This window comes from Vanacampus margaritifer, chromosome 1 (genome assembly GCF_051991255.1).
Source record: "Vanacampus margaritifer isolate UIUO_Vmar chromosome 1, RoL_Vmar_1.0, whole genome shotgun sequence".
NCBI lineage: Eukaryota > Metazoa > Chordata > Actinopteri > Syngnathiformes > Syngnathidae > Vanacampus > Vanacampus margaritifer.
The window spans coordinates 21089036-21103014 of NC_135432.1; the positions used below are offsets into that span (position 1 = coordinate 21089036).

General features: G+C 40.6%; 2 protein-coding genes across 9 annotated transcripts; one reads left to right on the forward strand and one right to left on the reverse strand.

Moving 5' to 3' along the window:
• Window positions 1-386: 386 nt before the first annotated feature.
• Window positions 387-9604, reverse strand: nfyal (nuclear transcription factor Y, alpha, like). 8 transcript variants are annotated; one of them, XM_077582429.1, is made up of 10 exons: window positions 9498-9604; window positions 6864-6967; window positions 6285-6368; window positions 3777-3923; window positions 3569-3700; window positions 2460-2562; window positions 2106-2254; window positions 1713-1886; window positions 1524-1634; window positions 387-1149 (listed from the first exon to the last, which is right to left on the reverse strand). In XM_077582429.1, the coding sequence occupies exons 2-10, from the start codon at window positions 6942-6944 to the stop codon at window positions 1084-1086; spliced, it is 1047 nt and encodes a 348-aa protein (XP_077438555.1). In that variant the 5' UTR covers window positions 6945-6967; window positions 9498-9604; the 3' UTR covers window positions 387-1083. The 8 variants fall into 8 exon arrangements, with proteins under 8 accessions (XP_077438555.1, XP_077438537.1, XP_077438547.1 ...); XM_077582411.1 differs by having other exon boundaries at window positions 2088-2254; XM_077582421.1 differs by having other exon boundaries at window positions 6282-6368.
• Window positions 9605-10322: 718 nt separating this feature from the next.
• Window positions 10323-13861, forward strand: ngrn (neugrin, neurite outgrowth associated). The gene is made up of 4 exons (XM_077582490.1): window positions 10323-11123; window positions 12440-12550; window positions 12890-13031; window positions 13379-13861. Exons 1-4 carry the CDS (start codon window positions 10876-10878, stop codon window positions 13787-13789), a joined length of 912 nt encoding a protein of 303 aa, XP_077438616.1. The 5' UTR covers window positions 10323-10875; the 3' UTR covers window positions 13790-13861.
• The last annotated feature ends 118 nt before the right edge of the window (window positions 13862-13979 follow it).

The window sequence follows — 13979 nt, forward strand, 5'->3', positions numbered from 1 at the left end:
CTCTTCACCATGATTGGTCGATTAATTAAACAGCCGGGCCACCTGCTCCCTTAGACCCTCACGTGAGCATGACTGACACTGCATTGCCTTTATCCGCTCTGCGGTGGAACCTTAATTTAACAAAATGAAAACTATTGTTTGACTCAGTGAGTTGCTTTATACATATGAGTTACTGCCTGGGACGATTGTACATTATCAGTGTCCCGATTGAAAGCTGCCCAACTGCAAGTCGATTAATCACAACAGAAACATAATACATGTACTGTACACAAAATAGGCATGTATTTTGACAACAGTGTTAAATCAGCATATATATATATATATATATATATATATATATATATATATATATATATATATGAAAACAACAGCACAAGCACACAACAGTGACCTATTGCAGTTTAATTAAATAGGCCCTCAACCAATTAATTTTTATAAACAGTTCATGTAAAAAAAAATGCATTGTTCCATTTGATGAGTAAAAATATACAATACAAACACAATGATAGAACATTCTCTATAAACAAAAATCCTAACATCAACAACATTGTATAAAATGTGTCCAAAAAAGCTGGCAAACTAGTTAAGTACACTGGGGAAAGAGAAAAATGATTACTATACAACATTTAAGTTTTCCCCCCCTGCATTTTCCCTCGGGGGGCGGGGGGTGAAATGTCCAAATAAAGGAAAATCACAACATATGCATTAACAACTTCAAAGTCAAAAAAGGCTGTACCAGTTAAATGTATCCTGTCATAACTCATTATCAGCATTGAACGGAGCAGACGAGGTATAACCATGACTTTAGTTCGGGGGGAAATAAATAGGTGCTGTTTGGCCAGACGAAACATTTCTTCAATATAGGCAAAAGGGTGAGTCCGGGGCAAAATAATAGCCGCAAGTTGGCCAAAGAAAGGATTTCTTTAACTTCAGACAAAAAAAAGAAAAAAAAGAATGAGAAGTTCCACAATAGGAGGCCGCTGCTATTGCAGCTGGCCTACTAGCTGGAAGCCCAGACTAGACAATAGACAGTAGAATAGAAGAGTAGCTGGCAGACGGGATAAAGAGTCAAACCAAGTCACGCTACGACACTCGGATCATCTGCGCCACCGTCTCGTCGGCTGCCGCTTGTACCGCTTCCTGCTGTTGCTGTGAAGAGAAACATTGGCTATTTATAGCACATTGGAACCAAAATAGAAACAAGGATATCCAAATGCTTTGACGATGATGTGGTAAAATAAAAGATAAAATGAAATCAGCCACCCATGGTAACTAAACATTCAAACTACAGCAGTAGAGAAGACGAAAGTCATCATTTCATCGCCCTGCCTTGGTCAGATGACATATATGTTTGCTTGTGGTGAAATCAGAGAACGCTCCGTATATTGACACCCAGAGGTACGTGACGTCGCGGTGAAAAGCTCTAAAACTAATCAAGAGCGTCTCTGCCGCAGTCAAGCAGAATTGACCCCAGCTTCGACAGTATAAAATCAAAAGGCTGGAAGGACCAATGTGCTTGTTACCTGTGCCAAAGCCAACGCCATTTCTTCCTTTTCCTTGGGTGAGAAGAAACGTCCTCCATCGCCTCGTTTACGTTGCATGGCGTGACGGTGGCGAGACTCGTGCAAGTATTTCTGAGAGTAAAAACAAGCGCTTGCATTGAGTTTCTTGATTGACGTTGTTGAACAAGCCCGAGGACAAATGATCCCTACCCTCCTTTCTTTGGGGATCTTGCCCTCGGCCTCCAGCTTGGCTCGGGCCTGTCGTCGCTTCAGGATGCGGTGGTACTGCTTGGCGTTCACATAGAGGGGCTCCTCCTCCAGCATCTCGGCGCCCGGCAGAGGAATCCGCTGCATTGTGGGCACTGTGCCGCCTCCCGGCACCATCTGATGCAAAACATAATATATATTAACATACAGTACATGTCTCCTTAAAATAAGAAAATGTTATCGTACTAAATTTGGTCCTAAAATGATAATTGATTTTTTTACTAGGAAACCTAAACATACAGTGGCCAGACCCTGCACCCTCAAGCCGTGTGTATGATTAAGTGAGAACAGAAACAAATGCATTCAGATGCTGGGTACCTCCACATTGGGTCTTACCATGACCATTCCACCTGCATTGACCATGTTGCCAGAGACGGGCAGGGTGACGGTCACAGTGCCTTGGCTGTTGGTGGCATTGGTGTTGACACCTCCTGCCTGGACGATTTGGGCTCCCGCCAAGCTGGCGGCGGGAATTGTGATCATTCCTGACAAATACAAATCCTCCTTTTAGAGAACAACTCAAAAGCAGAAGGCAAATAAAGAATTGACATTTGGCTGCGCTTCCCCATGTGTCCACCCTTTTTGTTTCTCAATTTACTCATACTGGAAGGTTAAAAGAGACCCAAAAAAGCAGAGTGTGTTGCACTGTGAGTGGCCAGTCTATGTTATGTGGTGTGTGGCTTTGTTTACCCTGCTGTAGGACGGTTCCATCTGCATTGACTGGCTGGTAGACAATAGTCTGTCCATCAGCTGTCTGAGCCACTTGTTGGCCCTGCACACTGATCTGCTGACCCTGTAGGTGGGGGAGGGGGTGGGGGGTACTCTCAGTCAAGTTTCACAGTGGATAGGTGGTTAGCAAGTCTGCCTGATAGATTCATAGATCTTAAGTTTGGGTTTGAATCTAGACTCTGACTCTGCTTGTTCACCATTTGAGGTGTAACATTAACCTAAAATTGACTGCAGACAAATAACAGACAAAAAATTACGACTAGATTACATTTTAATGGAGACATGTGATGTAAATGTGACCTTTACGTGTGTTGTATACTAAAAGTTGCGTGTCCGGTGTGCCTTCCGACCCAACAAGTGTCAAATTACACAAACAAGTCAATATTCTTCTGGCTGACTACTGTCCTAAATGTGTGTCTTTTTTTATGAATTGGGACATCAGCTAGTTGATATAATGTAATACCGTAACCACACCATGTTTCTCCAAAAGGTAAGCAGAGCTGCAGTGTTGTTAGCACAGATTCCCATTAGCTTCAGATAAGCAACACATCCTCGAATGTTTCGCTAAGTTAAATACACTGCATGTGCCTTCAGATGCATGGATATGCAACATTAAATAATTAGGTGGCTTGATAATGAAGTGATGCCTCAACCAGTGAAAATACAAATCAAATTTGTATGGACGCCCCAGTTTATGTAATGATATGGTTACATAAGCCAATGGCTGCATATAAGAGGGAATCTCACAATCTCCACAATTCTCTAATAACAGCATAACAACTTTTGTGGCCGGTAGCTTTTTGGAAAATGTGTCCCTAGAGGGCTCGGAAAAGCCGCTAAATATAATTGGCAACACCAAGTAGTCTTCTCTTTGTCACAACACTCTCGTCGGTCATCATGGTAATAAAAGCCATACTTTACATTGGCCCAGCTGTATGGGGGCAGGGTTTGCATGAGAGCGAATGCCCCCACCTCAAAGTGTACCAAGTGTGCGGATTTTCTAAGAATGTCATAGGGTTGTGGGAAAAATGCATAATATATATTAGAAATAACATTTCTGTTTTTAACACCTGGTTCTGTCCTGCTGTGATGGCAGCCTGGGGTTGCTGGATGATGATCTGCTGAGCCTGGCCCTGCTGACCCTGAAGCTGCAGAGTCTGACCACCTTGCAGCTGGATCTGACCGGGCTGCACCAACTGGATCTACATCGCACACACACACACTGCATCAGTACACAGAATGCAACACTCACCCCATACGAGTCCTCATGCCTCTAACCTGTTGCAGTCCCTGAGCTCCGGACACGGGAACCTGCATGATGGTCTGACCCTGCCCCCCCGACATGGCCTGCACCATGATGGGCTGTCCGGATGACGTGATGAGCTGCCCGCCGCTCACCTGGACCATCAGAGGCTGCCCCTGCACCTGCATGCGAGGAGCACCACTGTCACAGCAGTACGGCAAGCTTTACGGATTTCACATGAAGTCGGTAAAGAAGTCTTTGAAGAAGTTTTCTTTTAGAGTACAGTCACCCCTCGGAAACTAGGGTTGCGAAATTTCAAGAATTTTCTTAGAAACTTTCCAAGGGAATTAATTCCCCAGTTTAAATGACCAGAAACTACCCTTGTAAAATTGTTGTTATTCATGGCAGGTATTGGTGCTTAACGGCCACCAATAGCAAAGGGTGACTGCTTGGCAAACACTTATGAGCAACAATGGCTTGACACATGATACATAAACCAATGAGAGTGCACAAGCCAGTGGCAACTAGAGATGAAACGATAAGAACATCTCCTACAACGACGAGTGAGAAAAATAATAACGGTTATCGATATTATCACTACAGTGGAAAAATAAACGACTCCGGGATTTGGTATTGAGAGTGGGACAAGTCAAATATTATACAGGTGTCTAACTACACAGTAAATTCTGTAGAGTAAATCTGACTCTATTTACAGTGGGACCAAATAGACACAGTATTAGAGTAATGTTTACACTTGGACGAGAGTAAAATAAAAAATTGGGGGGGGAGTAAATAAAAGTCACTCAAGGGTGGAGGAATGAACTCACGACCTTCAGCTTGGGAGACAGCCGATCTTCTCCCTGAGCCACGCAGCTACTGCTTTGTGTTAGCATATCACTCATATCAGCTGGAATCTTCCTATCTTCAAGAGACCAAAAACGACATATTTGGTCTCTTAGAGACAATTAAACAGTAGGAGGATCATAGCTCAGGTGGTAGTGTGGCAGTCTCCAAAACTGAAGGTCGTGAGTTAGTTCCTCAACCCTTAAGTGACTTATATTATAAATTTATTTTTTTCAATTCTTTATTTTACTCTCTTCCTAGTGTAAATCTTAGCCAACTCTAAAACTGAGTCTATTTGGTCACTATTACTCTACAGAATTTACTGTGTTGTAAAAACAATACTGAAAATATTTTCAAATGTACACTGTGGTATTCATGTTTTGGATGTGCCTTCAATGGGTGTGGCATAGTGAGTGACATCAGGAGCAGGATTGGGTTGGCTATACAGCGACTGCTTGCAACTGTTCTTATTTTGACCACATGTGATTGTTTCAATATTTTCTTTTTTTCTTTTACTTCACTCAAGCAGCAGTGTATCTGAAGTTTAAGCCTAATTCAATGTTTTTTGTACAGTAAAAAAAAACTAAGCAAAACAAACAAATCAACCAGGCTGTATTTGAATAATCCAACTTTTCTTCAATCTATCTCTTTAATTGCTTTGCCGCCATTTTGTGACATCTATAGGCAATTACAAACCCCGTCTAGCGAGGGAATCAATTAGTCGGAGACTTTTTAATTTTCACGGCAAGATTCTGTCCCTGTCCGGAGGTTCACTGTGGTCTCATATGCTAACACGTTTTATCAATAAAGAGTTTCATCCCTAGTTACAACAATATTTCCACATTAGATCATGTCAAAAGTGAATAACTGGAATGAAAGCTTCTATCTGCACTAGCAAATGCATGACAACAAATTCATGCAAGTCACTTCTGAACAATGTTGCACCAAAAACCCTTAGTAGCTGTTTTCAACGCCAGCAAACAAGTCACGGCACAAAATGAGAGCACAGGCGGGAGCCACATGAGACGCTGTGCTGAGTGAGCAGCATGCAGTGATTTCAGACAGCTGGAAGACGCATGCTGCGGGTCAGATGCTTCATGAAAATACAACCAATCTGCCTCGACAGACCTGTTGCATGCAAACACATATGACTCCAAAATTTGCTACATGGCATTGTTTGGGCGATAGCATCTTTTTTTTCCTTTTTTTAATCAGCTGCTTTTTCTCTGTTAAACTTGTTAAACAAGTTCTAAAGTAAGACTTTAGGATTGTAAAACAGTCAAATATTTTGCCTGTAATTCATATCTTTATTGTGTTAACTGTAAAGGGACAAAAGCATAAAGGGACAAAAGCATAAAGGGACCAAAAAATATGTTCTATTTTTTTATTTATTAATTGGATGATTAATGGGTTTTATTTTGCTCTGTCAAATATTGGAGCCTATTAAAAAATCTATCATTGGTCAGGACCTAATATTTTACAAACATTTTTTGTAGTTGTTTTCCCACTCTACTCATCCAAATACAGTAACTTGAATGAATTCAATACACATTGGAACACACTGAAAATACAAACAACAACAAAAATCACTCTTTTCCTTTATTAATCTTTGATGCCATGATCATAAGATCCCGAAGAGCAAAGATGGAGTCATATACGAGGCTTACGCCACCGATGCGGCGCGGCCTAGACACCACTACCTGGAGTGTCTGCACCTGCTGGCCCGAGGCCGTCACCACGGGCGTCTCCGTTTGCAGCTGCACAGCCGTCACTGTGCCCTGGGCCTGCAGGCAAGGCACCACAATGCAACCTCACAAAAACCAACACACTTGTGCTACCTTGGAGATGGAACGGCCCAAAAAGGTCAACCTGGAGTGGGACTCGACATCGACACGTCATTTCAAAGGATTCATTTGGCATGTGTTTTGCTTTTTGTAACATTTATTATGAAAAGATGACACTGAATGGAAAATATCAAAATGGAACTGCTATTCGACATGACCAGTTCTGTTCAAACTTGTATGAAGTTTCATGTTGGAAAATGGAGCATTTGTTGAAGTAAATGGGTTGCTTAGAGAACGTTTTCTTTGTTAAGGAAATCATTCAACTTGTGCTTATGCCTCAGCGCAAACCACTTACAACCACGATCATCTGTCGTAAAGCTGTCTGAGCTGAAATAAATCCATTTAAATATTTATTTTTACCTTTGACCGTTAAACTCGGCTTGTGGTGGCGTTGCAAGCTTCCATAGAAACGAGAGTGATTGATGATCAACTCACCTGCTGTTGGATCTGTCCATTGGCAGCCTGCACTACAATCTGCTCTCCAGTCGCCGTGGTGGCAGCCGTGTACTGCTCCATAGCCGCTTATCCGACACGCCGTTCTTAAACAGAAACGCACACCGTCAGCTAGATAACACAAGATTTTACACACGTATTCACAGGATTATCAGATGCTTTCATGTTAGTTCATAATTGAATTTTTGTACACATTACTGTGACCATAAAGAGTGGGTGATACAAGCTTATTATATAACACAGTATTAACAGTATCACGTTTTCGTGTACAGCTCTGCAAACTATTAAGACAACTTTTCGTCAATATCTTATCATTCTGCTGTAAAATACACAATTTAGAGGCAATTCATGAGCACACAATAGACAAAACATGTTTGTTTTGATTAATCTGGAAAGGCTTAATCAATTGAGCAATTTGGGGAAAAAAATACAATAAAAATTTTACACTTTAAGGAACAACAATTTAAAAAAAAACATTAAATACACAAATACTGAAGTACGATAAAACTTACATAGACATTTTAGGAGCCCCCTCAAAAAGAAAAAAATAACACTGAAATTGTAACTTTCTGCTTGTTTTGTCAGGGGTCGCCAAAGCTCGTCTCTCATGAAGTTATTAGATAAAAACACAAAAATGTATAACAAGGATCAATCTTAGCATAGAAATAAATATTTAAAAAAGAAAAAAGGCCAAATTTGGGATGGCGGTATGAAAACACTGCAGTTTTAATCGTAGTAATGCAAACTGTTGTACAATGAGTTTACATTCAAGAACTTGTAATCAAATTTTAAGGATTTTATTGTCAACAATGTGGCATTTTTAGATTATTGTACATCAGATTCAGTTTTTTTTTCTTTTAGAAGGAGCACAATAAAGGCCTAAAATTCAGGAAAAACTAATCAAAATGTAAGCAAACCCTGTATTAAAATCTCTATCCAAAAGTAAGTTGGTGAAAAGGCTAGCAAAAAAAAAAAAAACTTTATTTACCAATATTGTAGCTTATTGACTCGTTTGGCGCCAATCCTTCTGGTTTACAATGTGCATTTTGGTTGCAATGCTCAAACACGCAACAAGTTCTTTGGTTGATGCAAGAAAGTCTACACATAAAAGACCATTTGGCAAAGAAATAAGACTATACACAAATGTATAAAATACATAATTAAAAAATATATACTGTATATACAATACATATTATCGACTGAGATGCAAAACCTCCTATTTGAAATTTTACTTTACATGAGAGAACTTTAAAAATAATTAATCCTTATTTGAGAGGAAAACAAATAGTTTATTGTAGAATGCTGTTTCACATTTGTCCTTTGCGGTAGTTATTTAGCAGTGACCAGCAACTTGCCACCTAGCATTGTTACGAATTGTATGAGAACTACAAATACAAATTCTGCGCCAGTGAATGTGTACCAGCTTGTGGCAAAATGGCTCGAGCAGTCACCCTGAAAATGTTGGGAGACAGGTTTGAATCCCGCTCTGTTTATTTTATTTATTTATTTTTAAACTACAATTTCTTGACAACAGCCAAAATACTCAAGAGGGTTAGGCTGATAATGCAGATTACATCTTATTTTCGGTGGCAAAACAAAACGAAAAATCTGTGAAAAGAGACAGAAGAGAGTGATGACAGGTAGGAAGCACGCCCAGTGCATGGTTGACTTGTGGCGATTGACCAATTTTTCGTTCACGGCAAAATAATGCCGTCACGGGGGAAAACAAAAAACAAAACCCTGCCTTTGCCCTTTAGAAAACGATTTTTAAAATAAAAAAAATAAACAAAAAATTAAAAAAAAAATAAATCTCGGTCAATTAATTTAGCACAAAATAATAAAATATATAAAAAATAACGTTATCACAACAAAACGATTAGCAGAAAAATGCAAATAATTTTAAAATGATGAAAATTACACAAACATTTGGATATATTTTTTAAAGCCAACTACTGTTTAACACTCAAGAACAGGAAACATTTGCAGGACCTTTGTCAACAATGTGACATTTTTAATAGATTCGAAAAGGAAAGCCGTGGTTCATTTTTTTAGCAAGGTTTAAAGGCAGTAACTCCGAATAAAAATAATTACACAACTAAGAGGGTAGTCCTGCATCAAGATGTTAATGCAGAAACATTTCTGAGAAGTTTACCACAACAATAAATAATACACGCATAGGCAATTTCGAGGTTATGGTAGAAATAGCACAGCATTTTGTTTTGATAGCGAGGCTACATGGCGCCTTAGCTAATTTAAAACCGGGGTTGGGTAATAGCATAATGTTGGGGCCTCGTTGAGGAGTTATTGGAAGGAATTACATCCCGAGGGGGGCTGTGAGTCACTTCCACTAGACTGCAATATTTGGCTCGTAGTCGTTAACTGGGGGGCGAATGTAGCCATTACACACCGTCCCTTTGTTTGAGCTAGCAAGCTAAGCTGTTAGCTCGCCCGAGCGAGGAACGAAACGATCACGTCCCGCGAATTTGGGAACAGGCCCCGAGACGTGCCACCGTCATTCGATTTTTGTGCACTTTGCCGGGTTAGTCATTTGGTTGGTCCGCGACAAACCAATCCGTGCTGACAGCTACCCAATGCCTTCAATCGGCTCTCCCTTACCGTGGAGTCGCCGCTGTCCGGTTTCCCTCTGATTGGCTCCAGTACAGCTCACTAAAGCCCAATCAACAAAGTGAACGAACAAAATGGCTGCAAATGAAGCAACCCCGTCCTGGGGGAGGGAGGAGGGTGGGAGGAGGAAACGTGGGAGGGATTTGCTGCAGTGTCCGCAGGCGCCCGGCAGATGTCGCAACCTGCATACAAGAGTCTTTTTTTTTGGCTGCTTTGGGAATCTCATCGCTCAGTGTTTTTCAAACTTTTTACAGTAGGTACACGGGTTTGATTCTATTTCGAAACATTCGTATCTCAAATAATCATTCCACATTTAGATGAACGGAAATGCAATTAATCTGTTGCAGCCCCCAAAACACACTGACCAAAAAATGTAACGTGCTGGTTAAGAAAAATAGCACTCTTTATAATGCAATACAAAACACACAGTTGTAAAACAAATAGAATGCAAATATTATGATTTCATCTTGCCTAATGACCACTGACATTATGTTGCTTCTTTGTTTGTGTTGAGTATAACATATTGTATAATTTTTATTTGAAATGTAATCATCCTTTTAGCGTTTTTTGTTTGATGTTCATGTGTTGAAAGGTACTTGTTTGATGTACCGGATTTTTGATTGTGAATGGAAATTATTGAATAAAGTTTTTTTTTTAAACTACAAATAAAGATTTACTTAAACTAAATAAATAAAAAACTGCCGCAGCTGTGGTAACCCTTTGCAACGTTGTATTTGTTCTGTTAAGTTCTGCATTTAAAGAGTTAAGTTCTTAATTGAAAATGTGAACTAAATGTTGTTGTTTTTAATGTTGTTTCTTCCTATGTTCACGCTATGGCCACTAAGGGGCAGGATACTGGTACAAGGTACTTTATGGCGTTGAAGGACATGAGAGAAAAATGACTTTCGTTATGTATTCTGATAAGTACGCTCATGGTATTAATAATTTTGTTACTTTTAATATAATTTATTGATTAAAAGACATGCTCGCTTTTATGTTGTCTAATCACGCGGCACTTTTGTGCATGAAAATTCATCTATTTTACATACGGTCGTTTCACTACTGCGTGCCATGTGTTTATGGAATTAAATTATTTTATTTATTTTGATTGAAATCGTTTAAAGGCAAGTGAGTTTTTGTGAACTGATGCGATTTCGTATCTTCAGTTGCGTATACATATTTTGACCAAATGCAATTGCCGTACAAAGCCAGGAAATGGTTCTAGGAAGAACACATGAATGCTGTTTCCTTAAAATGGGTGAACGGTGAACCCTTCGACTGTTGAATCAACAAGCAGGAACCATACCAGGGACGCGACACTTCACGTTCGTCTACTAACAAGCCACCCAAGTTGTGAGCAACGTCCGTCATGGCCAACGGACGTCTCTGTATGCTCTACGGGTGGGTTCGAGCAGTAGCGACCCCGTCGGCGTCTATCTTCAATGCGACGGCGCCTCATCGTCCCTCGGAATTTTGTCGTTATGCCAGCAGCATCAGACGCGTGGGGAAGGCACGCGGACAGCAAAACACATCCCGCAGGGATGAAGAAGAAGATGATAATTATGATGAAAATGTCATCATGGAGGAGGTTGAGGACAAACTCGACGCTTTGTTGGAGTAAGTTTACTTTCGAAATGTCATATTTAGCACTTATAATGATTATAGTTACTGTATATTACTCTTTAGTGACTGTAATTCAATAGTGGTGAGTTTACTGCTGTAGGCTATATGCCACGGAGGAGGCGGGACTTCCGACTTCCGAGTTTTCACCCATCAACTATGTTTCCGGTTTGCGAGTGTGGGCCGCTTCCCAGTACTTGCGCTTTCGCCTTTGTGCCCCTCGGTTGCGCGTTCCCGTAGACGGATGCGAGTGTGTAGTGTCTCACTCAGTGTCTGAAGCATTTCAGATAGCCGAGACGCCCTCCCGCCAGTGAGCGGGAGCGCGGTTGGGGGCGTGGGGGTCCGAGTGTTAAGAACGCGGCCAGCAGTGACGGAAACGGCACTGATGTGTAAAACACGTTAGTCGGAAGTCCTGGCATCTTTTGTTTTTTGTTTTAAATTGCTTTATTTAACAAATTGAAATCAAAAGCCAAACATGGCAAACATTAAGCAAACAATCATCATCACAGTACACAATAACAGTAAAGGAAAAGGGAAAAAAATAAAATAAAAAGATATGCCAGGGTTCTTAAACTAAGAAATATTAAAAACACCAAAATGAGAACACAAAATTAAGGACTTGATAGCCGTCTTATTTTTGGAAGTAGAGATGGACTGTAAATATACATCCATCTCTTTTAAAAACAAGAAAAAAAAGGTTTCGACTTTACACATATACATTTATGAATATATAACATAGCAAGATAAATTAAAATATTAATCAAATAATATTCTTTTTCAAATGAATTGTCATAGTTCCAAAATCCAAACAGAACATTCGGTAAGGAAAGCTCAATATTACAAAAGATATTGTCCAAAATAAATTTGCAAATGTCTTGCCATAGCTTGCGAGCATAAGTACATTTCCAAATCAGATGGACAAGAGTCTCTGATTGGGAGCCACAGAAGAAGCGGTTGAGATCCATATCATAACCAAAAAAGGATTTCACAGGAAAACAACGATGAATAATTTTGAAAGACACTTCCTTTACCTTGTTCACTAAAAATAATTTCTGAAGTCCGTGGCATCTACCTCATTGTAAAAGAGTTGCCTGCCTTGACATTATGAGGCGAAATGGTGACGTAATCAAGATGCGACATCAGAAACAGAAGTCATACTATAAATCCCTGACATTTTTTAACTTTACAATGAGTTGGTGTGACCAACAGCATAAAAGGGTGGTTAACAGTCGTACTGTACATTCCAGAAGCTGTATTTTGACCAAACAATTTAATTCTGTTTATTCTGTTGTTGCTTCTTTTTTTTTTGGCAGAGAGAGTATGAAGAAGCAGAAAATGATCAAATACAACATAATGCACAGGAAAATGAGACCGCCGGGCTCTCCGGAGAGGAAGTTAACTTGGGAGGCTATGGAGACCATCAGGTGAGCTCTTTTGTGAGGACAGCAACTTGGTTAAGTAGCGGGAATGGTGGCTCGCAGAGAAGACAAATATTAGTTTTGTCCACCCCAAAGTTTCCTGGATGCCTAAGGATCCTGGGCCTCAAAGGTTTCTGGATCCCTAACACTCCTGGACTTAAAAGGTTTCTGGACACCAAAGCTTCCTAGATGTTAAAAGTCCCTAAATCCCTTAAATTCCTGCACTCTACAGTTTTTGGGGATCCTAAACAGGAGCTCACATCACACAGTGCTGTCCGCTTGAAAATGTCGGATCTACGGCTAGCCAGATCAATATCACATCTGATGTCATGGATGCTGTTTCAGGTATCTAAAGCAAGAGCATCCAGACGAGTGGACGGTTGAGCTTCTGTCTGAAAGCTTCTCGGTCAGCCCAGATGTGATCCGGAGGGTGGTCCGCACTAAGTTTAGCCCGGCGCCTCACAGGAAAGCAGTGCAGGATGCCAAGGTAAGGTTGCAAAATTCTGTGACAATTTAAAGTTGGAAACTTGACATGGAAATTAACAGGAGTTAATGGTAGTTTATGGGAATGAACTAGTAACCACATTGAGGGTAGGTATAGGGAACTTAATGTAGTTGGGGAAACTTTTTTTTTTTTTTGCATAATCCCAACTAAAACAATCAGATTTCATACAGTGGTCCCTTGATTTACAAGTTGTTTTTTAAATTATGGGCCATCAATCAATCTGGTCAAGTTCTCAGTTATGGGAAGTTTAATATTTTGCCTATTCTTGAGGTTAACTTCTCATGGAAACTTACTGCAAATCTTTCACCCCTTCGCAATCCTACACTAAGGTGATGTCCAGGCTTCAGCATCCAGCGTTGCCTTCGGGTGAGGCAGCGACAGAGAGAAGCCGACAGGGTCTGCACGCGGGCCGCTCACTACGGCAGTTCTTGCCTCCTGGAAACCCAGAAGCGGCTTTGGTTCCCGTGGCTGTACATACAGATGAACCCACCACTAAAGCTTCCTCTCTCGTCTCCGTTCCGGTGATGCCGCCAAGAGATGATGCCGCTGCGATGACAACGTGGCCGGTACAGGACGGCTCAGTCGACGACGATCCAGCAGAGGCGGAAGACGAGACATGGGATGGACGAGTGTTGTCCGAGGAAGAGCTCGAAGAGTTTAGGGACGTTAAGCCTGCGTCCGTGCTGCAAGTTGGGAATGAAGTCTTTGATAGCAACGGACAATTTTTGTACAGAATCTGATGAGCACAAGAGGCACTGGATGAAACAGATTTGAATGTGGTCCATCTAATAAAAGCCAAGTGAAAAACAGTACTAGATTTCTACCTTGATTAATAAGTGCCTCAAATTCTGAGCTTAATTTTTTTTTTTGAATTACAAGTCAGGAGACCAGTGTCACCATACTTTTTTTTTTTTTTTTACTTTGAAAAAA